Source organism: Odocoileus virginianus, chromosome 26 (genome assembly GCF_023699985.2).
Source record: "Odocoileus virginianus isolate 20LAN1187 ecotype Illinois chromosome 26, Ovbor_1.2, whole genome shotgun sequence".
Lineage (NCBI taxonomy): Eukaryota > Metazoa > Chordata > Mammalia > Artiodactyla > Cervidae > Odocoileus > Odocoileus virginianus.
In genome coordinates this window covers 12,910,858-12,938,149 of record NC_069699.1, presented here as the reverse complement: position 1 = coordinate 12,938,149, position 27,292 = coordinate 12,910,858, and the positions used below count along the sequence as shown (strand labels likewise).

Genomic DNA, 27,292 nt, shown 5'->3' with positions numbered 1-27,292 from the left:
CCTGTGGGCTCCTGCGGGTCCCCAGGGGTGAAAGCACCTCCCTGGGGCTGTCCCTTTTGTCTTTGAACCCCCGTCTCCTCATCTGGCATCCATAAACCTCCAGCTCTTAACACTGATCTTTTTTCTCTCCTTTTCTCTCCTTTAGTCCTAACCCCCTCAGCTGTCTTTGGCCAGTTCTTTGACTGATGGCATTTCTGGAAAAATCCCTCCATTGGCTCCTGAACATGGAACCATGAACCTGCTGCCCAAGCCAAGATGGAAGGATGTGATTTTTCCAGATGGTTCTGGAAGAGGTTGTTTGCTCACTGCAAGCAAACGCCCTCGAAAGCCAAACAAAAACTGCCCGCGAGTAAACAGCATGGGACTCAGCCCCTTCCTGCGGCCACTTAGCAGAAACCCAAGCCTGAGCCCGAGCCCGTGGCAGGCGGGGCAGCTGGGCCAGGAGCGATGGAGTGGCCGCCACCCTGCCCACCTCCCAGCAGGATCTGGGGGCCACAAAGAAGAGGACCCTGGTGGCTGCACTAGCCAAGAGGGTGCCAGGGAGTTGCAAGTAAGGTGGCTGGAGTGTTATATGTGTGTTACATGAGTAACACTGTACTCATTTTTATTGCAATTATTTCTGCTAGTTTTATGATTATAACGGCAAAACCAATTCAGAGGATTAAGGGAAAAATGTCAAACACTTCACTGTGACTCTAAGAATATACCATAGTGATCTGTTTTATAGAACTGAAAATGATTAGAATCATTTTTAAATAACTTACTTCTATATCATGTTACTCCTAAGGGTGGCTAGTTATAGGACCCCATTGTTCTTTTTTTAAAATGTGTCTATTTATTTGCTGCACCAGGTCTTAGTTGCAGCACTCGGGATCTTTGATCTTCATTGCAGCATGCAGGGCATTTAGTTGAGCCATGTGGGACCTAGTTCCCTGACCAGGACCAGTTCCCTTCCCAAGCCCCTTGCATTGGGAGCTCAGAGTCTTAGCCACTGGACCACCAGGAAAGTCCCAGGACCCCACTGTTGCCATTCAGTCACTGGCGTGTCCAGCTCTTTTTGTGACCCCACAGACTGCAGCACACCAGGCTTCCCTGTGCTCCACTCTCTCTCAGAGTACGCTCAAATTCACGCCCATTGAGTCGGTGATGCTACCTCATCATCTCATCCAGGCGCACCCCCTCCTCTCTTTTTGCCTTCGATCTTTCCCAGCATCAGGGTCTTTTCCAATGAGTCAGCTCTTCGCATCAGGTGGTCAAAAGACCCCATAAGATAAGGGGTCTTATCTTTATGATGAAGAAAGAGGAGCAAGGCACAGAAGCCTCTGTACACAGATGCCCGAGCAAGAAATGGAAGTTGCTCTTGACTTGCTCTCAGGTTGCCAAGGGCTGGAGGTTCTCCTACCTGAATATCCCCCACACGTGCTCCCTCTGGCCACGCTTCCCTCTGGTCCACTAGGGTCAGGGATCATGACTGCTCCTCCACCCGCCCCCTGCAGTCTCCCCTCCCTGGGAAACTGCTCTCTAAAATGCAAACACAATCCCACCTATCCAAGCTCAAAAGCCTTCCCGTTGTCCCCTCTGTTCTCAGGATGGTAGCACAAATCCCACCTCTGGCTGGGGAGAGGACCTGTGCCCCCTTTCCAGGCTCTGCCTCCAGTGCATTTCCAGAAGGTTCCCTCCAACTCCCTCCCGGCCAGCTTGGACAGCTCAATTCTGCCCTTAGGGCTTTGCTCATGCTGTTCCTTCTGCTAGACTGCTTTTCCCTCTTCTTGCTTTTATATTATTTTTTAAATTATTTTTTTCAGTAAAACTAAAACTTTTGTATCCAGTTCTATGAGTCTTAGCATGTGGATAGGACCACCACCCACCACAACCAGGACATGACCGTTCCATCACTACAAAATCCTCCCTCGAGAATTCCATGGCCACAGGGAGTGACAGCCAGGCCCTGGCCCTGGAGACCCGAGTTCTTTCAGAACCACTCCAGGCCTGGAGACCAGCGGAGGCCCCTACTGCTTCCCCACCCTCCGCATCCTCCCCTCCTGGCCTCTCACTCTGACCTACCTTCACCCTGCCGTTCCCCAGCTGCCGCCTCACAGCCCCTTCTGGGCCCTCTCAGCAAGCACTTGTGGAGCCCCCAGGACACTTCCAAGAATATTTGCACATGGTGTGGGGGGCATACAGGGAAGGCAGCCTGAGGGTCGCCCACAAACCTGGCTCCATCCTCACCTCGGGCCAGGTGGCCCTGTGTAGTAGGCACATCCAGACGACACAGGGGTTGCACCCCAAGCAGCCCAGGTGGAAACACTTTAGCAGTCACATCAGAAAACTAAACCAAGCAAAGACAGCCCCGGTGGCTCAGGCGCCCAGGCCTCAAGGAAACGGAAAGCGCTCTGCTTCGACATCAGCACCTGGGCAGGGAGGAAGGGCTAGCCCCCAGGCCTCTTCTGGGGGACTGTCAGCATCTTTGAGGAGGAACTGGGGCACATTTCTCCCCCTCTCCCCTGACCCCAAGAAGGACGCCATTTCCCGTGAGGCCTATCCCCACCTCTATGCTATCCCTTCCAACCCACTGCTTTTGGACCAACTCCTGCTTGGCCTGGCTGGGGCCAGCGGATTGCTTAAACCCTGTTTCCCGGGCCAGCCCTGCAGAGCCTGGTTTCTGTATGTAGCAGGAGCTGCTCTGTGAGCCGGGTGCCCACAGGAGCGGGTATCGAATTCGCCGCAGGCTGCAAGGGCTGGAAGTCCTGATTCCCAGCTCTGATTCCAAAACTGGTTTAACTGCTTCTCCTGAGAACCTGAAGGCTTCACCCAGACCTCCTGCAGGGTCATCTGCCAGGGTGCCCAGATCTTAGACCTCAGGGGCTGCAGCTGAATGGGGCTGCCTGCTCACTCAACCAAGGCTCAGCAAGGAGGCCCAGGGCACACAGACAGGGCAGGCATCTCCCAGGGACTGGGTATTGGTGAGAAGAGAGATCTAAAAGGAGCAAGAAGACTATCACAGGTTAGAATCTGTCTCCACTTGTCCCATACTTAGAGTCCCAGGAGTACCTCCTATCCAATAGTCGGCATTAGATAAAATACATCAATGACTTTCTTATTGTTTTAGGTCCTGACAAAAAGAAAATCTATTTTTGTGGGCTCCTTATACCCATTCTTATAGCACCTTTGGGGTACCGCGGGATTTCACCTCTGAGGTTCCTTTGCTCCTCATAGCAACCCCTAGGTATAAGACCATTTTATAGATGAGGGGCCTGAGGTTCAAAGCATTGGAGTGCTTACTCAAAGCCACACAGTAGCCTAGTCTGGCACAAACCTCTTTCTGATTTCAAACCACGTGCCTCCCAACCCCCAACCCCGCCACTCCAAGCTGCGCTAGAGGCCTCAAGGATATGGTGAACGAGGAGACCTGGAGGGGTCACACCCCTTCTCCAGCCTTAGCCCTTTCACCTAGAGATTCCCTCCCAGGTCTTAACCTCTAGGGACAGGAGCTTCCAAGGAGAAGTGAGCTGTGTGTGGGCTTCCCTGGGATGCCCTTCTCCCCATGGCTGCCTGATGACATGCTCATAGTAGAGTGAAGACAGACAAGAGGAAAGTCCTCCCACACCCACACTCCAGGCCCTCGAGGGTGGCTGCAGTAAAATCCTTGATGAAGAGTCTGAATCAATTTGTTCCTGTGCGACTGCTTGATTCCCATTTCCATGGATGATCAGAAGCCGGCCCCAGGACATCGAAAACAACCCCAAAGTGGAAACAACCTGAAGTCCACAAGCAAGGAGATGACTATCAGAACCATGGTATTGAGAACTGCCTGGCAGTCTAGTTGTTAAGAATTCGCCTTGCGTGCTCGCTTTGGCAGCACATATACTAAAATTGGAACGATACAGAGAAGATTAGCATGGCCCCTCCACAAGGATGACACACAAATTCGTGAAGCATTCCATATTTTTAAGGAGGCAAGGATATACAATGGAAAAAAGACAACCTCTTTAACAAGTGGTGCTGGGAAAACTGGTCAACCACTTATAAAAGAATGAAACTAGAACACTTTCTAACACCATACACAAAGATAAACTCAAAATGGATTAAAGATCTAAATATAAGACCAGAAACTATAAAACTCCTAGAGGAGAACATAGGCAAAACACTCTCTGACATAAATCACAGCAGGATCCTCTGTGACCCACCTCCCAGAATATTGGAAATAAAAGCAAAAATAAATAAATGGGACCTAATGAAACTTAAAAGCTTTTGCACAACAAAGGAAACTATAACCAAGGTGAAAAGACAGCCCTCATATTGGGAGAAAATAATAGCAAATGAAGCAACAGACAAAGGATTAATCTCAAAAATATACAAGCAACTCCTGCAGCTCAATTCCAGAAAAATAAATGACCCAATCAAAAAATAAGCCAAAGAACTAAACAGACATTTCTCCAAAGAAGACATACAGATGGCTAACAAACACATGAAAAGTTGCTCAACATCACTCATTATCAGAGAAATGCAAATCAAAACCACAATGAGGTACCATTACACGCCAGTCAGGATGGCTGCTATCCAAAAGTCTACAAGCAATAAATGCTGGAGAGGGTGTGGAGAAAAGGGAACCCTCTTACACTGTTGGTGGGAATGCAAACTAGTACAGCCACTATGGAGAACAGTGTGGAGATTTCTTAAAAAACTGGAAATAGAACTGCCATATGACCCAGAAATCCCACTTCTGGGCATACACACCGAGGAAACCAGATCTGAAAGAGACACGTGCACCCCAATGTTCATCGCAGCACTGTTTATAATAGCCAGGACATGGAAGCAACCTAGATGTCCATCAGCAGACGAATGGACGAGGAAGCTGTGGTACATATACACCATGGAATATTACTCAGCTATTAAAAAGAATTCATTTGAATCAGTTCTAATGAGATGGATGAAACTGGAGCCCATTATACAGAGTGAAGTAAGCCAGAAAAATAAAGACCATTACAGTATACTAACACATATATATGGAATTTAGAAAGATGGTAACGATAACCCTATATGCAAAACAGAAAAAGAGACACAGATGTACAGAACAGACTTTTGGACTCTGTGGGAGAAGGCGAGGGTGGGATGTTTCAAGAGAACAGCATCGAAACATGTATATTATCTAGGGTGAAACAGATCACCAGCCCAGGTTGGGTGCATGAGACAAGTGCTCGGGCCTGGTGCACTGGGAAGACCCAGAGGGATCGGGTGGAGAGGGAGGTGGGAGGGGGGATCGGGATGGGGAATACATATATATCCATGGCTGATTCATGTCAATGTATGGCAAAAACCACCACAATATTGTAAAGTAATTAGCCTCCAACTAATAAAAATAAATGGAAAAAAAAAAAAAGAATCGGCCTTGCAACGCAGAGGGTGCATGTTGTATCCCTGGTCGAGGAACTATGATCCCATGTGTCACAGAGCAATTTGGCCCATGTCCTGTGCTTAGTCACTTAGCCATGTCTGACTCTTTGCACCCCATGGACTGTAGCCCACCAGACTCCTCTGTCCATGGGATTCTCCAGGCAAGAATACTGGAGTGGATTGCCATGCCCTCCTCCAGGGGATCTTCCCAACCTAGGGATTGAACCCAGGTTTCCTGCATTGCAGGCAGATTCTTTACCATCTGAGACACCACGGAAGCCCAGGCGTATTGGAGTGGGTAGCCTATCCCTTCTCCAGGGGAACTTCCCGACCCAGGGATCGAACCCAGGTCTTCTGCATTGCGGGCAGATTCTTTAACGTCTGAGCCCATATGCTGCAACTACTGAGCTCACACACCCTGGAGCCCACTTACTGCAATGAAAGATCCCATGTGCTGCAACTAAGACCTGATACAGCCAAATCAAGAAATAAATATTACAAAAATAATAACCACGGTACTGAGCATCATTGAAAGCAGGGTGATGAAGACCTTCTTAGAGATGCACACATCACAGAAACACATTTTTTTTAAATAAAAACTGAGGTAAGACAGATTGCAAAACTGCATGCTCTGTATACAAGTCTTAAAATAATACTCAAAGAGAATAGAGGCAGGCAAAGAGAATACACCAAAATGAGAACCATAGTTACCTGTAGAAGTTGGCGGTGTGACTGTTATACAGAATGTATTGTATTTCACATATATTGTTATCATATATATTTTTTATCCCCAAGGACTGGGGATAAAAAATATAAAAGAAAAAAAATTAAGTTTGCAGTAATTTTCTTAACTCCTATCAATATTTTTCATCCAAGCTCCAAGTCTTCAGCATACATCAAGTCTGCCACCATCAGTGTAAGGAAAGTGGCAAGGGGGCAAGTATCGCCCTCTTAGCTTTAGAAATAGACGCACCAAGCCCTGGTGAGACTCACAGCCCCTTCATGGGGATCAAAAGTGCCCTCACAGGCCCCACAGTTCAGTGGTCACTTCTGCAAAAAGGACATTTGAGGATTCCAGACATTTGGTTTATATTTCTAACCCGGGCTTTCCCATTTTATGGACCCTGGGGGATCAGGAATACGATAGTGTTCAGGAATTACTGAATATTCGAATAAGTTGGGGAAATTCACATTTCAGCTTTAATGAATTAAAAGAAGTTTCTCTGTGGGAGGATCCTCCAAGAAAGGCATATAACATGTATCGTTTCCCAGTCGAATTTCCCTGAAGCCTTCTATTCCAGGACTGTCTCCAGGAGTAGCACTTCCCTGGTGGCTCAGGTGGTGAAGAATCTGCCTGTAATGCGAGAAACCCAGGTTCGATTCCTGGGTCGGGAAGATCCCCTGGAGGAAGGCGTGGCCACCCACTCCAGTATTCTTGCCTGGAGAGTCCCTGGACAGAGGAGCCTGGAGGGCTACAGTCCGTGGGGTCGCAAAAGAGTCGGCCACGACTGACGCGACTTGACATGTACGGGCAGCAGGTCTACAGGGACATCTAGGTGAGCACGCTTCCTCCTCCCGGCAGTCCTCCAGCCCTGTGGTTCTCAGCTCTGGCTGCACACTGGGACCACCCAGGGAGGCCTCATTTTAAAACATCCCTTGGTCTGGGTCCCACCTTGGATATGGTCTAGGAGGGTCAGGGCTGAGTCTGGAGTACATGAAGTTCCGGGCTGAGAACCACTTCTCCCCCACACCTTTTAGCTACCCACGCTAACAGGAGGTCCACACCAGGGCTGGGTCCAGCCTCAGAATTAACCATTATTCAGGCATTAACCATTTTTGGAGCTAAATGGCACCTCAAAGGGCATCCAGTTCAATCTCTCACTTTGCAGAGGAGGAAACTGAGGCCCCCAAAGGACTCATCCCCTGCCCCCTCCTTTACTGACTCCTGCCAATGCCGGGGTGCTCTCAGGCCCCCGGGCCTCTGGACCACAGGACCCTTCAGTTGGAGGGAGAAGCAAAGGAAACCTTCAGACCTCCAAAGCCATTCTGTTACTACAGGCTGACCATTAGGCTCCTCTCTGGCAAGTGGACTCCAACGCAGACAAATCCCAATTCAACTTCTGGTCCCAACATGCCCCAGAACTGAGAGTGAGAAGCCAGGAGCCCGCTGGCTCACAGGAACAGGAAGCCTACCCTGGCTGTGGAGCAATCATACCATCGGGGCGCCCAGAGGCTGCCCGAGCAGAAGCCAAGTATCTCCTCCCCCTCACGGCCTGCACCGCGGGAAGCCCCAGAGGCTCTGCCATGGACAGAAGCCTGCTGTCCACAGCAGCACCGGCCCTGAGTGGGTGGCCTTGGCCCCTTCTCTCTTCTGTAAACGCTTGGTCCCCTGAACAGGGAATTCTGTGGTTTAAAAAAAAAAAAAAGAAGGAAATCTCCACACTTTTCACACCCTGCACCTCTGATCACTCACTCCCCTTTTCCAACCTTAAGATTCCATTATTAATTTCTCTTTAGGGTTTTGAGGTGGGGGTGGAAATCTCTGTGGACTGGGGAGAAGGTGTTAGGCAAGGAAAAGTGAAATACACAGACACACACACAGCCTCACAGGCCCGTTCCCTGAGCTCCCAGCTCATGGTGACCAGCCCTCTACCTCTGGTCCTGTCACTGCCAGGACATTGGGGCCCACGGGGGCTGTTCTCCCAGAGACCATCCATCCTGCAGAGGAGTCTCTAAGGGCCTTCTAACTCCAGGCCCACAGCTAAACTCCTTGAAGTATCTCCACTGGGCTCCAAACTGCCCTCTGTGAGTATATCGTGGGAAAGCTGTGCGTGGAAGCAGACAGGAGGGCCTCTCTGAGTTCAAACTCATCCTAGCAGCTGACGCCCCCCAGGGAAGGACAGGGAACTGAGGGAGGGGTGGAGTGGGGGCTGCAGGTAGCTTCTGTGTGTGTGCTCCGTCTCCTCAGTTGTGTCCGGCTCTTTGCAACCCCATGGACTATAACCCCCCAGGCTCCTCTGTCCACGGGATTTCCCAGGCAAGAATACTGGAGTGGGTTGCCGTGCCTTCCTCCAGGGGATCGTCACAACCCAAGGATCAAACCCATGTCTCCTGCATCTCCTGCATTGCAGGCAGATTCTTTATCGCTGAGCCACCGGAAAGAATCTGCAAATAGCTTCTAACCTGGAAGCAGAGCTGAGCAGCCAGTGTTGAGGGAAGCCCCTTTTCTGGGTCTGCACCTGTGCTTTAGCTAAGCTGCCTGAATCATATTCTTTAGGGTCTGTATATCTTGCTTGTTAATGTCTATGAGCTTTATCAATGGGAGGGCTGCTGTTCATGAGGTCTCTGACTTCATGAATGATGCCCTCCAGGGCGCCCACATCTGTCCTATGGTCCTGGGAGGCAGAGCCGGGTGGGGCCCTGGAAGACAAGCATCAGAACTTTACCAGGGCCGATTTAATTCTATGATAGTAAGTGTAAGGCACTACGTCTTAAAACAGGACTCACACAGTAAGAAGCTAACAGAAAATTCACATGCATCTTTTAGAGGAATAAACCGATTTCAAAGGCGTCTCACCCCTCAGAGGCTGCGTCGGGTGCCTCTGGAAATCCTCTCCCCGCGCTGCCCTGGGGACTGGATGGAGCGAGCGCACCGCTGCCAGAAGCTTACGGTGCAGCCAGGATGTGCCGGTCCAAAAGGAAAGCCGCCCGGTTACCGTCCTCCCCGCCAAGAGAAGCAGAAAAGCCCATCGCCCCTTCCTAAGTCCCCGCCCTCCTGCAACTTTCAGGGAACAATTCAGGTCCCAGGAAGCTGCGCCGGCTCCGCGCGCCCGGAGAGGGTGCAGTGCCCGCGGTCACCTGTCTGGGTGCCCATCTTCCCACCCGCCCGGCCGCGCGTCCCCGCCCGCAATTCCTACCATGTCCCCCGCCGGGGCTGGAGCGGCTCCGGGGCGCACTCAGCCCGCTCGCCAGCTCATCCCACCGGCCCGGCCCGCCCCCGGCCCCGTGGATCTCGGGGCTGCTCTGGACGCGGGTTCGGGACCTAGGGGCCACAGCCCTCTAGCGGCCAACTCCGGGGCGGGCGTGCGCGGCGGGATGCTTTGCGGCTAGGCTCGGTACACGGGGTCTGGGCCAATGCACACGCGGGATCTGCGGTTCTGCGGGACCCTTCCCGCAGCCTCGAGCCCTCCCAGACCGGCTACTGACGTCCGCAGAGTTTGCGAAGTCCGTGCCTCGCGGTCCGGCCCAGCCTCCCCACTTCCCCGAAAGCGCGGGAGGGGGGGCGCCTTTCACAATAAAAGCCCTGCCTGGGGCTCGGGCCGCCGCCGCCTGAAGCAGGAGCCCAGGTGCTAGGGAGGACCGGGCCGCGGCCGGCCGCCGGTGAAGGGCGGCGAGGGGCGAGGGGAGCTGCGCCAGGCCCGGGGCATCGTCTCCTCTCGCCTCCAAGGAGTGCGGTGTCCAGTGAGCCCGAGGCAACCCGGCGGGGTTCCTGCGCAGGGCCGCCCAAACTATCGCCCCTGCAAAGCCTCGGAAAGACAACTTTAACTGGCATCTCTTAGCCTTGTTTGGGCCCGGTCCCCACGGCCGATTGGAAGGAGACGCAGGAGCATCCCTTGACTACCTCAGGTCATCAAGGAACAGTTAACCAGTGCTTAAGTCGCTGCAGCAAGCCACTGACACCCACCTCTCCGCGAAGGATGCGTACACAGCGCCTTGTGTCCCTTGGACCATCCATGGCCAGCTGTGGTGCCGACCAGCAGGACCGAAGGATCTGTGCTCCCTGTTGGGGAGAGACTGGGCCTGGAACCCTCAGCCCTGGAGTTGGGGGCTGGCCCCTGTGTTCACGGCCGAGTGACCTTCTATCTGTGTCTGGACCTCTTTGACCCCAGTGTTCCTAAGCAGCCCAATGCTTGTATCTCGGGATTCTTCGCAGCCTGTGGCACGAAGGTGAGGAGGAAGTCAGCAGGATGGCTCAGAGAATCTGGGAACCAGGCTAAAATATTACTCTCCAAGACAAACTGGTTAAGAGTCATCATTAGACTGACAGAAACTGGGGTCTCCCCAGGAGTTCCCTGCTGCACAACGCTTTGAGGTCGTCACTGACAACAGTGCTTCTTTTTTCTTTTAACAGTGCTTCTTAAGAGGGTCTCCTTAAATTGGGGGTGTGTGGTGGGGATACGACAGATGGAAAGGAATGTATTTCTTTTAGTCTTTATGTTCCAGATGTTTCCCAGAGGTTATTTCATTTCACCATCACAAGCAATCCTAACAGAGAGAATTTATTACCACCTTTTTTCAAATAAGGAAACTGAGGATTAAGCAGTTGCAGTCACTTTCCTGAGGCCAATCAGTTAGCAATTCAGCAAACCAAAGCCTATTTGTGAGAGCTCGCGAGGAAGACGAAGAAATGGATAAGCCAGGAAGGACGCTAGATGCAGGGCTGAAAACCACAGTTTGTGTCTAGGGAGGATGGGGAGAACTGAGCATCTGAGTGCTGGCTGAGGAATGTGGAGGAAGAGGGAGTGGGGCAGACAGTATAAACTTTCTTGTGTTTTGTCCAGATGTTTGGGGAGACAATGTGGTCTTCTGAGTCTCCTTTCCTGACTGTAACCCATGTGAGATGTACATTCTTTGTACTGACTTTTTACACAAACACATATGTATAAACGTAACTAAAACTCAATTTTATAAATCGTTATTACATGTGGTGCACTCCAATATTTTCAATTCTGTTCCACCTGAGCTATTTTAATGGTGGTCTCTAATCACTACTGGGTTTCCCCGGTGCCTCCGTGGTGAAGAATCCACCTGCCAATGCAGGAGACACAGGTTTGAGGCCTGGGTCGGGAAGGTCCCCTGGAGAAGGAAATGCACCTGTCAATGCAGGTTCCATCTCTGGGTCAGGAAGATTCTCCTGGAGAAGGAAATGGCAACCCACTCCAGAATTCTTGCTGGGGAAATCCCATGAACAGAGGAGCCTGGTGGGCTACAGTCGATGGGGGTGGCAGAGTTGGACACGACTGAGCACACACATGCAGTAATCACTATATATCCCCAATATCGACTAATGAGTACAGTTTGAAAAACACTTGAGAGTAGAACAGACACTTCTTTAGTGCTGTCAAAGAGTTTTGTGCTTCTTTTACAGAGTGCATTTATGATATAGAAAAGGAATTTTAGAGGCTCACATTGGTCAGAATGGCCATCAATAAAAAGTCTACAAATAACAAATGCTGGAGAGAGTGTGGAGAAAAGGGAACCTTCCTACATTTTTGGTGTGGATGTAATTTGGTGCAGCCACTATGGAAAGCAATGTGGAGGTTCCTCAAAAAAATCAAAATAGAATTACCATATGATCCAGCAAGCCCTCTCCTGGGCATATACCCGGACAAAACTATAATTCAAAAAGATACACGCACCCCTGTGTTCATAGCAGCACTGTTCACAATAGCCAAGACACGGAAGAAATCTAAGTGTCCATCAACACATGAATGGATAAAGAAGATTTGGTACATATATTCAAGGGAATACTATTCAGCCATAAGAAAGAATGAAATAATGCCATTTGCAGCAATAAGGATGCAACTAGAGATGATAATACTAAAAAAAAGTAAGTCAGAAAGAGACAAGTAGCATATGATATCACTTACATGTAGAATCTAAAATCTAAAATATGGCACAAATGAACTTAGCAACAAAACAGAAACAGGCTCACAGACAGAGCTCAAACTTGTGGTTGCCAAGGCAGGGCCAGGGAGGGATGTACTGGGACTCTGAGCTTGGTAGATGCAAATCATTACATTTAGAATGGATAAACAAGGTCCCGCTGTCCATCACAGGGAACTACATCCAACCTCCCAGGATAAACCATAATGGAAAAAGAATGTGTATATGGGCATAGCTGAATCACTCTGCTGTTCATCACAGATTGGTGCAACATTGAAAATCAACTGCACTTCAATTAAAAAAAAATACGTCCTTCAGCCCCCTTTCTCAGTGATGTCTGAGTCATATTGGCATTGGCAGGATAAACATTCTTGTTTTTATTATCTGAACCCTTAGAAAACATGATATTCACAATGTCAAAAATTAAACCAGCACTATCTCAATACAAATTCAAATAGTTAATCCACAAGCAAAATGAAAAATAGACTGTTGGTGCTCAAGGTTGCAACACACTTAAGGTGGATCCACAAGAAGTCTCCATTTTTGTGAACCGTAAATCACGGCTGCCCACATCAATGGTAAGGGGGAAAAAATAACCAACGGCAGCTACAGAAGGCAGGTAATCTATGCTAGATCCATTTGACACTAAAAACATTGTTGCTTTTAGTCCCTATTTTTCAGGTAGCCTTATATTCTCCCCCAGACTTCTACAGTCATTACCAAAAACTGGGACTTTTTGTGTCTAGAGGAGGGCTTTCCTGGGATGCTAAATTGCCAGTGCTAAAACTGGGACAGTATTGAGCAAACCCAGGAGTTAGTCACCCTTTTGCCTAAAGGGAGCTCAGAGTCTGTATCAGGTATGCCAACTTCCAGAATGGATGAGTTCAACCAGTAATTAGCTACACTTACTGAGCACCCACATGATAAGGTATATAGTCCAAGGTCTCTTCATGTGCATTTAATTTTTAAAAAAATATTTACGATAGTCCCTCAAGTAGCGGTTATAGTCTCCATTTTACAGATGGGAAAACTGAGACTGAAAATCCAGGCTCCACCACTCATGGACTCGAGGAAAGGTGGGAAATGGACTTTTGTCCTTGCCTTGGCCGGAGCGAAACCATATCTGAGTAAACTAAGGGTCAGACACACTGGCGAAGAGGAGAGAATCTGGGAAGTCTAAGGGAAAGACAACGAATTGTCGAGGGCTGTTAGGGCCTGCCAGTCCCAGGGTCCTTCACTTCCTCCAGGTGGCTCCTTTAGTTTCTGGAACATTAGGCATTTGTTTTACTAAGAGTTGCATCCCTCATGTGGTCATTCTTAAACCTCGTTCCTAAAGGGAGGTCAGAGAAAATTTAGACTCAAGGCACTTGACCAGGGAATTAACTCATTATTTAACAGTTACATTACTTGTAAGATGCCTTTCCTCTCTATTCTGTAGCCTCTGTGAGAATTGAGAAGAAATAATTTACATAAGACACACTCTTTAGGTGCATTACTATTTGAGTTGTCAAGAAGCCATACTTAGTTTACTACCATGGATAAAAGAACTGTGTCAACACTGTCTTCTTTTCTGAAATTCTATCACTAGTTCTCACTTGTAAAACAGTCACAGCTCAGCCAAGTAGGACATATCATACATAAAGGCTAGTCTCCTGGCCCAGCCCAAGGAGTTAAAGATAATCAGTGTCTCATTTTCATACTTATTTACTTTGTTTTCCAGGTGCAGGCAACAAGTTAAGTATTGGTTGTTTCAGATTTATTATCTCCTCATCACCATAGTTGGAGAAGGAAATGGCAACCCACTCCAGTATTCTTGCCTAGAGAATTGCGTGGACAGAGGAGCCTGGTGGGCTGCTGTCCATAGGGTCGCACAGAGTCAGATACGACTGAAGTGACTTAGCATGCATGCATGCACTGGAGAAGGAAATGGCAACCCACTCCAGTGTTCTTGCCTGGAGAATCCCAGGGACGGGGGAGCCTGGTGGGCTGCTGTCTACGGGGTCGCACAAAGTTGGATACGACTGAAGCGACTTAGCAGCAGCAGCAGCATCTCCACAGACCTGAGTAATACTGTAATAAAGAACACAGTTTCATCACTGATGGTTGATGGCTAAGAGCTCTCAAGCCCCTTTCCCCTCTCCTCTCCTATTGCCCCACACCTGGACAGGCCTGCAAGAAACACTGCTAGCTCAGTCCCTCGGGGCCGGGGGAAGTCCAAACCATGCCAGCTCCTGCAGGTGCACGACTTCCGGCACAGAAAGAGTATCTGAATGGCCAACAAGGATATGAAAATGGTACTCAACATCATTAGTCAATAGGGAAATATAAACTAAAATCACAATATGTGACACCTATGCTAACACCAGAATGGCTAATATCAGAAACTATGAAGGAGGAGACTATAGGCTCTCATACACTGCACGAAGGAGGATACATCATTGTAACTACTCTGTGAGGCTTTTAGCAGTTAAAGCCGAAATATGCCTAACTTAGGATGCAACAATTCTACTCGTAGAGTAATTAACTAACTAATGCAAAATTATATAAACCTATCTATCTATAGATATTCAGGAGATATCCATGAATGTGAAAGTGAAAGCCACTCAGTCATGTCTGACTCTTTGCGACTCCATGGACTGAATTCTCCAGGCCAGAATATTGGAGTGGGTAGCCTTTCCCTTCTCCAGGGGATCTTCCCATCCCAGGGATTGAACCCAGGTCTCCTGCATTGTGGGCAGATTCTTTACCAGCTGAACCACAAGGGAAGCCCAAGAATACGGGAGTGGGTGGCCTATCCCTTCTCCAGTGGATCTTCCCGACCAGGGAGTTGAACCGGGGTCTCCTGCATTGCAGGTGGATTCTTTACCAACTGAGCTATCAATACGTCAGTCAAAAGATACAGATAAAAGAATATTCATAGTAGCTTTTTTAATGAAAGCCCCAAATCTGAAACCACCCAAATATCCATCAACCAGTGGTATATCCAATCAATGGAATGAACAGGAATCAGCAACTTTTAAAAATAATATCCAGTTCTTTACTTTAATTTATTTTTTATTTCCTGGTCATGCCAGACAGTATGCGGGATCTTACTTTCCTGACCAAGGACTGAACCTGTGCCCCCCGCAGTGGAGCACAGAGACTTAACCACGGGACAGTCAGGGGATTCCCAGTACTCTGCAGGCTTCCCTGGTGGCCCAGTGGTTAAGACTCCACACTTGCAATGCAAGGAGCCTGGGTTGGATCCCTGGGTGAAGTTTCTCATGCTGTGTAGCGTAGCCAAAAAAAAAAAAAAAAAAAAAGCAAGCCTCTGCTAAATGTAACAACATGGATGAATCTCACTAACAGAATGTGGTAAAAGCATCTGAACATAAAAGAGCAGATACTGAATTATTTTGTCTGTAATCTACACTAACCTACAGTAACGGCTAACCCTCGGGAGGCGGTGGTCTGGCAGGAGACACGAGGGAGCCCTCTGGGCTGTCACGTCTGGGTCGGAGGCACAATGTTAATGTTTGCCTTCGCTGGAGCCCACCTTGCTATGCTCAGGCCTGCTTCCTCTTACATAGCAATACACTGCAACCATTTCTGTATCAATAAAAGTAGTTCTCTCTCATCAATTTTAAGTTGCTGTCACCTCTTTCTTTATTAAAGATACTTTCAGGACTCTTGTCTCCTTAAGGGCAAGAGCACATTCTTACAAATCACATGAAGAAAGAGAATTTGCCGCTCTGGAGACGGTCAGATCCAGGTTTAAAACTGAATTTCAACACTTTGGTCTGAATAACCTTAGACAAATAACGTCCCATCCAACCTCACTTTCCTCACCCATAAAATGGGGATATGATGCCTACTTCGTGAAGTTTATTAGAACAGTTTTAAACAGACAATGAATGTAAGGAACTTAATACCTAATGGGCACTCATCGAATTACAGCAGCTGTCTTCTCGTCCAGCTGCACCAAGGCCTTGCTCACAGAGCCCTCAGAAGAGCTTCGATGATTCTCCTACCTTGTCCCTGAAACCAAGAGGCAGTCCAGACGATAAACGTGGGGCAGCATCCAATCAGCAGGCTTCCGAATGCCGACTGCCTCTTCTTGAGGTCATGAGACAATGTTTAGCTGATCATACTTAAGACCTGGGGAAGGGGGAGAAAAATCTAACCAAATAAACATATCAAACACATGGAAAAAAAAAACCTGAGGATGAATTTCAATGAAGTATAGCAATGGGTAACTTGACTGCCCTCACCAGTCATGTACAGCAAGCCCCTCAACGGAAGAAAAACGATGAAACGCACTGAACTCTGAAGCTGGTGGGTAGAATTTCACAGAGGTCATCTAGGCTGGTACCAAACCTGTGAGTATGACAGAAAGGTTTTCAATAATGAGGCTGTGAACAAGCAAATAGTAAATAGCACCATTCCATATGGAAGCTGTTCTGTGCTTTGATTCGGCCTGGAGTTTTTCCTAGTTACTGGATGATGTCCTGGCAGCAAAAGGGTGGAGAAGAAAAGACGCACTAAGGAAAAGAGGCAAAGTTGGGCCACAATATAGAAAGAAAAAGACTCAGGGCTCTGAGATCACTGTGTCTCTAGGGTCTACAACTTCATAACATGCATGAATTCAGAAACCTCTTCTCACAGGCATTTTAAACACCTTAACCTGAAAAACACTTGAAACACTGTACAATGAAAAAAGGAACATATAATCACAAAGGGGGAGAGGGAAATGAAAGGGAAAAATGTGAGCAAACAGTGCCTTACTTTTCTTTCGGAGATGGGAAATTTGTCATAGCAACCACAAAGAACAGCGTGGAGGGTCCTTAAAATCATAAAACCGGAGCAAACAATATATCTGATAATGCCATTACGTAAAGTATCTGGAGAAAATATTAATTCCATGACACATGTACCCCAAGTTCGGTGCATCACCATTGACACAGGCCAGGACATGGAAGCCACCAAAATGTCCTTGGAAAATGGAACAGATAAAGGAATTTCAGCCCATAGGCACAATGAACTACCACTTAGTTATAAAAAAGAAAACTGAAGATGAATGACATAATGGAATCTAGAGCAACACCAGTGGAACTACACATGATCACACTAACTAAAGTAACACACGCAGATAGAGATGAACAAGAACTGATATCACTTACACAAACAGTATGGAAACTATCATATATAAACTCAATTACACACCAAGGTAGCGAGTCCCAGAACAAATAAAAAACCTATATTTAAAAAAGGAAAAGGTAAAAGGAAGGAATAAACTAGGTGCTTTGGATTCACACACCAACACTTCTATACATTAACACTTTTGCTGGGCACTCTGAAATATTCCTACTGGAATAAGAAACAGAAAAATAATTCACACATCCAAGTGTAAAAATGAATGAACTATTCACCTTAAACCAAAGCAACAATTAGAATACCTAGATGCCAGGAAAAAAATAAGATTAAATAAAAAAAAAAGAAAGAAAAATGACTACTATCTCCGCCAGAGGCTGGCGTCACATTTCTGGAGCCTGAGCTCTCCGGACCCTGCGGGAGCTGAAGAAGGTGCGCAGGCAAGTGAGAACCCAGGACCAGCAGGGTCTCTTCCCCTCCGACTGCGACCCCCACCTGCGAAATCCAGACCGGCCTGCCTACAGAAACCCATGCCAGGTGCACCGAACACCTGGCGGCCGCCGGGGCTGCAACAGCTCTTAAAGCCCCCGCTCCAGGAGTCCTGAGAGTGGGGCTTCCACCTCCCGCAGCCATCCTTAGAGTCTCCCCGCCTACAAGCGGCAGCATCCTCAGCGCAGCGGTTTTGCAGAGGTTGGGATGTGTCTTCCGGGGTGAGGGGGACGGGCAGAGAGGCCGGGAGACAAGCTCGAGGGCCTCTGTGCTGGCACACCGCACTCTAATCACAACCCACCAGGCCTTTCACTAAGGCTCTGGTTGTCCGAGCAAGCCGAGGTGGGCTGGCAACGTGCTGCCGCCTTGTGGACAATTCTCGGAACTGCAACCTGAGACCCAGGGCTGATGGACGCGGCTCATTCTCAAGGCGTTTTTTTGGGCTGTCAATGTCACCTGCCCTCAAGAGGTGGGTACCAGAGAGATTACCACCAGAGGTGGGTAATCGAAACAGGATTTGTAAACCGCAGACTTGCCTCAAGCCCGTTGCAACAGATAAATTGACTCGCAGAGTTTAGGGAAATATAAAAACAGGGGAAAACAGGCTCAAACACAGGGAAATGCCAATCAAAAGACCACCAAGGATTTCCTGGGTGGTTCACTGGTAAAAAATCCACCTGCCACGCAGGGGACACCATATCCATTCCTCATCTGGGCAAATCCCATATGCCGGGGATCAACAGGGCCCGAGAACCACAACTACTCCAGCCGCCCGCCTAAGAGATAGTGCTCCCCAACAACACAGGCCACCACATGAAAGCCTGCCCACCACATCTACAGAGGAGCCCCCACTTGCCACTACTAGAGAAAAACCTGGGCAGCAAAAAACACCCAGCACTGCCTAGAGGGATCAACTGACTAAATAAATACATACAGAAAAATTCAACTGAATAAAAGAAATGTATTATTTTGAAAAAAAAGAGAGAGAAGAGAGAGAGAGACATGTAATATCTCACCAGTCAGAATGGCCATCCTCAGATTGTCTACAAGCAATAAATACTGTAGAGGACCTGGAAAACACCGTGCCCTCCCCAGCTTTTCCAGAGAAGCAAACCTGGTCACCATCACTTAAAAGAACGGGTTGGAATTGACTTTAAAGTCTAAAACAAGAGATAGGACTTTCCCGGTGGTCCAATGGTTAAGACTCCATCTGCCAATGCAGAGACACGGGTTTGATCCCTGGTCCAGGAAGATCCCACATGCTACAGAGTAACTCAGCCTGTGAGCCACAACTACGCCGTCTGCGCTCTCGACCCGATGCTCCACGACAAGAGAAGCCACGGCAACGAGAAGCCCATGTACCAAACGTGAGAAAGCCAAGGTGCAGCATCAACAAAGACCCTGCGCAGCCAAAATAATAAATAAATAAATAAAAATAATAAACAGAGAAAACCAGACCAAGCAGATCTGATAATCTGATTTTTGTTAATGTCTCCGGAGAAAGCATGAATTCCCACACACCTGAACCCCACAGTTCACTACGGCTCTATGGACGCAGGTGAGAACACGGAAGCCTTCAAGATGTCCTTGGACTGGAACAATACAGGAAGTTGGCTCTACTGAGGCACTGGACTCTCACTCAGCTCCAAGAAAGAAATGTGACAAAGAATGAAATAATGATATTTGCATGGACATGATGGAGCTGGACATGACTACACTAACTGAACTACTGCAGTGAAGAGACAGAAAAATAGGATACCACTTATAGACAGAATATGAAAACTGGCACATATAAACTCCTTATACACCAAGTACAGAGTCCCAGAGTAAAATAAGGTGAAAGGCAAAAGGAATGGATCAGAGTTGCTTTGGATTCACATATGCAAATTCATATATATCCACAGGAAGCACCGCTGGGCACTCTGGAATATTCCTAATGGAAAAAGCTTGAAAAAGAATTCACATTTCCACTGGAAAAAGAAAATGGAGCTGCTGTTCCCTTCAAACCAAAGCAATGATTAAATCACCTAGATACCAGTAAAAAATAAAAGTTATGTGAAAAAAGGAAAGAAAGAAACGCCTACAATATTCCCCTGAGATCTCCGCGTCCTGGCTGGCGTCACATTTCTAGAGCCTGAGCCCTCTTGGATTCTGAGGCCGGACCCTGCGGGAGCTGAAGAAAGTGTGCAGGCAAGTGAGAACCCAGGACCAGCAGGGTCTCTTCCCCTCCGACTGCGACCCCCACCTGCGAAATCCAGACCGGCCCGCCTACAGAAACCCATGCCAGGTGCACCCAACACCTGGCGGCCCCCGGGGCTGCCACAGCTCTTAAAGCCCCCGCTCCAGGAGTCCTGAGAGTGGGGCTTCCACCTCCCGCAGCCGTCCTTAGAGTCTCCCCGCCTACAAGCGGCAGCATCCTCAGCGCATTGGTTTTGCAGCGGTTGGGATATGTCTTCCGGGGTGAGGGGGACGGGCAGAGAGGCCGGGAGACAAGCCCGAGGGCTCTGTGCTGGCACACCGCACTCTAATCACAACCCACCAGGCCTTTCACTAAGGCTCTGGGTGCCCGAGCAAGCCGAGGTGGGCTGGCAACGTGCTGCCGCCTTGTGGACAATTCTCGGAACTGCAACCTGAGACCCAGGGCTGATGGACGCGGCTCATTCACAAGGCGTTTTTCAGTTAAGTTCAGTTCAGTCGCTCAGGGGCTGTCAATGTCATCTGCCCTCAAGACATCACTGGAGGGGGGTAACCGAAACAGGATTCAGGAATGGCAGACATGCCCGAAGCCCACTGCAACAGGTAAACTGACTCACAGGGTTTACTGAAATATACAAACAAGGGAAAACAGGCTTAAACATGCTCATCATCAGGGAAATGCCAATCAAAACACCACCAAGGGTTTCTGGGGTGGCTCACTGCCCAACTATCCGCCTGCAAGGCAGGGGACACCATATCGATTCCTCATCCGGGAGACCCATATGCCAGGGGTCAACAGAGCCCAAAACTCACAACCAGTCCAGTCCCCTGCCCTAAACCCAGGGCTCCCCAACAAGAGAAGCCACCACAATGAAAGCCTGCCCACCACAACTACAGAAGAGCCCCCACCTGCCGCGCCTAGGGAAAAACCCGGGCAGCAAGGAAGACCCAGCAGAGCCGATGGAATCAACTGACTAAATAAATACAGAAAAATTCAACAAATGTATAGAATGAATAGAACAAATGTATTTTTCTGAAAAGAAAGAAAGAAAGAAAGACAGAGAGACATCATATTTTATCAGTCATAATGGCCATCCTCAGATTGTCTACAAGTAATAAATGCGGGAGAAGGCCTGGAGAAAACCATGCCCTCCTCAGCTTCTCCATGGATGCGAACCTGGTCACAGCCACTAGAAAGAACAGGATGCAGTTAACTTTAAAGTAAAAAACCAGAGCCAGACTTCCCTGGTGGTCCAGTGGTGAAGAATCCATCTGCCAATGCAGAGGACACAGGTTCGATCCCTGGTCCAGGAAGATCCCTCTTGCTTCAGGGCAACTAAGCCCATGTGCCACAGCTACTGAGCTTGAGCTTTCCAGTCAGTGCTCCATGACAAGAGAAACCAATGCAACGAGAGCTTGTGCACCACAATTTTAGGAAGCCAAGGTGCAGCAGCAATGAAGACCCAGCACAGCCCCCAAAATAAGTAATTTATTAAATAAACAAATAAATAAAACCAGAGCAGGCAGATCTGGTAATCCAACTTTTGCCCACGTCTCTAGAGAAAACATTAATTCCAACACACATGAGCCCCAAAGTTGGAAGCAGCCCCGTGGACACAGGAGAGAATGTGGAAGTCTCCCAGATGTCCGTGGACACGGGAAAGACACAGGAGTTTGGCTCTACAGAGGCAACGGACTCTCACTCAGCCTTAGGAAGAGAAGTAACATTGGACCTGATGACATCTGCACCAACATGATGAAGTTAGACATGGTCACGCTATGTGATCTAATGCAGAGAGACAAAACCAAATACGAGAGGATACCACTCGTAGAGAGAATATGAAAAGTGACACATATAAACTGGTTATACACGCAGTAGAGGTTACCAGGTAAAACGAGAAACCTTTTGCTACAATAAGGGAAAGGTTAAAGGGAGAGAACAAAGAGGTGCTTTGGATTCACATATGCAAATTCAAGTATGTTCACAGGAAGCTCTGCTGGGTGCTCTGGAATATTCCCAATGGAAGAAGAATCTGACAACGAATCCACACTTCCACATGAAGAAAAAAATCAAGTTGCTGTTCACCTCAAACCAAAGCAACGTTTAAAAAAACCACTACAATACTGTAAAGTAATTAGCCTCCAACTAATAAAAAAAAAAAAAACACCACCTAGATGCCACCACAAAATAAATGGTTACGTAAGGAAAGGAGAAAGAAAGAAACGCCTACTATATTCCCCTGAGGCCTCCGCGTCCTGGCTGGTGTCACATTTCTGGAACCTGAGCCCTCTTGGATGCTAAGTCTGGACCCTGCGGGGGTCCAGGAGAGGCTGCCCAGGCAAGTGAGAACCTGCAGTGTCTCTTCCCCTTGGTCTGGGACCCCAACCTGCAGATCCAGACCGGTCTGCCTACAGTAAACCCATGCTAGGTGCACCCAACACCTGGCAGACCCCCTGGGCTGCAACAGCTGTTTATAATCCCTGCTCCACGTGTCCTGAGAATAGGGCTCCCATTTCCCACCACCATTCTTAGAGTCGCCCCACCTACAGGCGGCAGCATCCTCAGCGCAGCGGTTTTGCAGCGGTTGGGATGTGTCTTCCGGGGTGAAGGGGACGGGCAGAGAGGCCAGGAGAGACAAATCCGTGGGTCTTTGGGCTGGCACATTGCATTCGAACTCACAGCCTACAAACCGGCCTTTCACTAAGGCTCTGGGTGTCTGAGCAAGCCGAGGTGGACTGGCAATGCTGCCGCCTTGTGGACAATTTTCAGAACTGCAACCTGGGACCCAGGGCTGAAGGGCACTTGCACATTCACAAGGCGTTTTTAGGGGCTGTCGATGTCACCTGCCGGAGAAGGCAAGGGCACCCCACTCCAGCACTCTTGCCTGGAGAATCCCATGGACAGAGGAGCCTGGTGGGCTGTAGTCCATGTGGTCGCTAGGAGTCGGACACGACTGAGCGACTTCACTTTCACTTTTCACTTTCATGCATTGGAGAAGGAAATGGCAACCCACTCCAGTGTTCTTGCCTGGAGAATCCCAGGGACGGGGGAGCCCGATGGGCTGCCGTCTATGGGGTCGCCCAGAGTCGGACACGACTGAAGCGACTCAGCAGCAGCAGCAGCAGCAGCAGCAGCAATGTCACCTGCCCTCAAGACATCACCAGAGGTGGGTAACCAAAACAGGACTCGGAAACGGCAGACATGCCAGAAGCCCACTGCAACAGGTAAACTGACTCACAGGGTTTACTGAAATATACAAACACGAGACAGGCCAAGGGACACAAGTCTGTGGGGCTTTGTGCTGGCACACCGCACTCTAATCACCTTTCTCTCAGGCTCTGGTTGCCTGAGCAAGCCGAGGTGGGCAGGCAAAGTGCTGCCGCCTTGTGGACATTCTGAGAAACTGCAACCTGAGATCCAGCGCTGAGGGGCACTGAATATTCTGACAATGACACCTGCCCTCAAGGCATCTCTGGGGGTGGGTAACCGAAACGGAACTCAGAAGCCACAGACTTGCCTGAAGCCCACTGCAACAGGTAAACTGACTCACAGGGTTTAGTGAAATATAAAAACACGGGAATCATCAGGGAAATGCCCATCAAAATACCACTGAGGGCTTACTGGGTGGCTGACTGCTAGACAATCCACCTGCCATGCAGGGGAAACTATCGATTCCTTATACAGGGAGATGCCATGTGCCGGGGATCAACAAACCTGAGACCCACGACTAGTCCCGTCCCGCACTCTCCAGCAGGTGCAGGCAACAAGAGAGGCCGCCACAATGAAAGCCTGCCCACTGCGAGTACAGAGGAGCCCCAGCTTGCCGCTACTCGAGAGAAACCCGGGCAGCAAAGAACACCCAGCATTGCCGAAAGGAGTCAAATGACTAAATAAATACATAAAAATTCCACTAAATAAATGTATTTTTAAAAAACATGAGAGATAGACAGCAAGAGATGTCATATATCAGCAGTCACAATGGCCATCCTTAGACTGTCTCAGTTCAGTTCAGTCACTCAGCCATGTCTGACTCTTTGCGATCCCATGTCTACTAGCCATAAATGCTGGAGCGGGCCTGGAGAACACTGTGCCTGCTTCAGCGTTTCCAGAGGTGGGATACTGGTCACAACCACTAGAAAGAACAGGATGGAGTTTAAAGTCTAAAACCAGAGCTAGCAGATCTGTTAATCCAAATTCTGGCCAGATCTGTGGAGAAAATATTAATTTCAAGATACAGCACCCCACATTTCAGTGCAGCCCTCTTGATACAGGCCAGGACATGGTATCCTCCAAAATGTCCTCTGTATACAGAATGGAAACTGTAGTTTTTCAGTTCAGAAGTTTGATAGGTGGAGAAATCAGTTGCTACTCCTAGGGGAGCTATCGGACACACAGTTCCAATAGCTGGTTCCAACTGGTGTTGGAATGGTGTCCAATAAAAAACAAAGTCTCTAAGGACTTCCCTGGTGGTCCCATGGATAAGATTCTGTGCTCCCAAAGCAGGGGGCCCAGGTTCGATCCCAGGCCAGGGAACCGATATCCCACATACAGCAACTACTGAGCTCAAGAGCCACGATGAAGACCCAGTGCAGACAAAATAAATACATAAAAATAAATAAACAAAGTCTCCAGCAGACAAGAAAAACACGATCTGACATTAAAACACAGGTGACATGGGAAGCCCCATATTCACACAGGTAGGGTAGGGGAGACGAAGTTACCTCAAAGAGAGAGGAACTTACCATTGGAGAATCTGGAATTGAGAGCTGATTTTCATCCAATTTGGAAGGTATGTTATGATATGACAAACATCAGTCCCATGGGATTCATGAAATTAAGGTTACAGTGTGAAAGGCACCTATTTTGACACTTAACCTCCAAGCAACTGAGATGGAGTACAAATGAGGAGCTTGTGTGACAACTAAGAGAAAATGTGATATTAAGGTGCTGTCCAAGAAAACAGTGCTTTCAAATATAAGCCAGGATCAGTATGAATAATTTTCAAATGACAGAAAACCCAAATCTATGTAGTTTAATTAAAGATGTTTATGGGCTCACGTGACTAATAAGTTGAGAGGTAAGTCTATGTCAGGTAAGCTTGGGCAAGTGGCTCAACTGATGTCACCAGGGACCCAGGGTCTATTTCACCACTGTATTCTTAGTATTAGCCTCATCCTCATGATCCATATGCTGGACCCAGACTTCCCCACCCCAGTAGAAAAGCTGTGGATACAATTCCAGGCCTCATACCTTCTTCCTACATATCCTACAAAGGAGAATAGAGAACATCTCCAGTGGTTGTTCTCTAAAAGAAAAGCCTCTCTCTTTCAGAAAGCCCAGTAAATATCTCTTCAGATCTCACTGGCTCTGTAGCCAAGGGGATAGGCAGGTTGATGGACTTAAGCTAAACAGGATCCACTCATGAAGCTGAAAGTGGAGACAGAGTTGAGCCGAGTGGATGAGAAAGGGTGCTTTCCCCCAAAACATTTGGGTTACTGTCCCCAGAGAAAAGGGGAATGGATGCTGGGAACCGAATAAAAGGTGACTGTTACAGAACCCTGGCTGAGGAACCACCAGACGTGCTCAGAATTGCAGATGCTGATTTACACTTGGGCTTCCCGGTTGGCTCAGTGGTAAAGATCCCATCTCCGAATGCAGGAGCCACAAGAGACGGGGGTTCGATCCCTGAGTCAGGAAGATCGCCTGGAGCAGGAATAGGCAGCCCACTCCAGTATTCCTGCCTGGAAAATTCCACGGACAGAGGAGCCTGGAGGGCCACAGTCCACGGGGTTGCAAGGAAATCGGACACGACTGAGAACACATGCACATTTGCAACTGAGCAGCTTCTCACACAGGCATCTTTGTAACTAGCTCCGAGTGGCAAAACTGGAGGAATTTAATTATTCATTCTGCCAAGAGACTCCTGGCAGGCCAGCTAATTTTCACTGTGTGAAAAAAAAAAAAAAAATCTACTCACTACTTTTCCATTTCCTCACTCTCCAGTCCTAGTTTTGAAATTTTTGAAGACAAAATTGTACCACAATCAGTGACTGTTCTTAATATTTGCTAATTGCAATTTATTAGAAATTATCATCAATTTTTAAAGATAAACCCTTTCTATTTCTCCAAAATTTAAGAACTGAGTACAGTCTTATATCTGTGGATTCAAGAAATGGTGGATCAAAAAATATACAAAAAAAAAAAATTTACAACTTTCCCCAAACAAAATTTGAGTTTGCAGTGCACCCAGCAAGTATTTACATAGTATTTACATGGTATTTACAACTATTTACAAAGCACTTACATCATACTCAGTATAGAAGGATGTGCATAGATTATTTGCAAAACCATGGTATTTTCCTTTACTTTATCAAGCCGTGCCACTTGGCTTGTGGGACCTTAGTTTCCTGACTAGGGATCAAACCTGTGCCCCCTGCAGTGGGACTCCTAATCACTGGACGACCAGGGAAGTCCCCCATGACATTTTACATAAGAGACTTGAACATATGTGGATTTTTGGGTCACTTGGTGGGAGGTGTCCTGGAATCAATCCCCCGTGGATATCAAGGGACATCTGTATTAATTTTATCCCACTTCTGACTTTGAGATGTGTGCAGTGTCACTACAAATTGAAGGATCATCCATGTTACAAATCCTTCATTGCAGACTATGGAAACTTTAATATCGGCTCAGGGTTTCCAAGAGCTTGTCTCTGGACCTCAGGTAAGGAAAAGGCCAGTTAGGAATTCTCTTGGTAGGGGTCATCTATCTCCACGTGCTATTTCTTAATCCTCTTGGAACACTTATCTTTTGCCATGTTTTGCTCATTCTCTCACTGTGACGCTTCGAAAATTTGTCTTGTCATTCCATCGCTCTGCCTATGTACATTTCCATCTTTGAGTTTCTAGGGTTCATCAACTTCCATGATGCTCTTCTGGAAGTCCAAACTGTTCCATTTCCATGGGTTCTTATTCCTATTCATTCTCTCTCTCCTCCAATTTAAGGTACTGACCTCATCTAACAATATGTATCAACTTCACTCTGGGAGGTTTTGAATATTTAGGATTTTAACAATCTCTGTAGTCCTAGTTGGAAAGTCAACCTTATTACAGCTGCTGCTTGCATAAAGTATCCATAGGTAATGTTGCCAATTGCTCACTAACTGCTCTTTTCTTTTAAATACTTATTTATTTGGAGGTGCCAGGTTCATTGTAGCATGCAAATTCTTAGTTGCAGCATGTGGGATCTAGTGCCCTGGCCAGGGATTGAACCTGGGCCCCCTGCATTGGTAGCGCAGAGTCTTAGCCACTGGACAATCAGGGAAGTCCCTGATTGCTCTCTTAGCACTTATTCCTGGTGCTTCCACCCGTCCGATTCCCTAAATGTTGAGTCTTATTCCTTAAGACTTCATCCTGG

The 27,292-nt window shown here is 48.0% G+C and overlaps 1 protein-coding gene, 1 long non-coding RNA gene and 1 other non-coding gene across 6 annotated transcripts in view; 2 read left to right on the top strand and 1 right to left on the bottom strand.

The window, feature by feature from the left end:
* The window catches only part of GASK1A (golgi associated kinase 1A), a 50,752-nt gene extending 41,106 nt beyond the window's left edge, over positions 1-9,646 (bottom strand). For 3 of the 4 annotated variants that reach the window (XM_070455510.1, XM_070455513.1, XM_070455512.1), the window contains exon 1: positions 9,312-9,646. In XM_070455510.1, the coding sequence (XP_070311611.1) occupies positions 9,312-9,314 (3 nt within the window). In that variant the 5' untranslated portion in view covers positions 9,315-9,646. Of the gene's footprint in view, positions 1-8,971; positions 9,120-9,311 lie in introns of those variants that run through there. The other variant, XM_070455511.1, reaches the window with a different exon arrangement.
* Positions 3,844-3,950, top strand: LOC139031338 (U6 spliceosomal RNA). Its single transcript, XR_011483812.1, has one exon. It is a non-coding gene; the product is annotated as a U6 spliceosomal RNA (small nuclear RNA).
* A 13,031-nt stretch (positions 9,647-22,677) lies between the features above and the next one.
* On the top strand, positions 22,678-23,812 carry LOC139031214 (uncharacterized). The gene is made up of 2 exons (XR_011483619.1): positions 22,678-23,042; positions 23,628-23,812. It is a non-coding gene; the product is annotated as an uncharacterized lncRNA (long non-coding RNA).
* Positions 23,813-27,292: the final 3,480 nt, after the last annotated feature.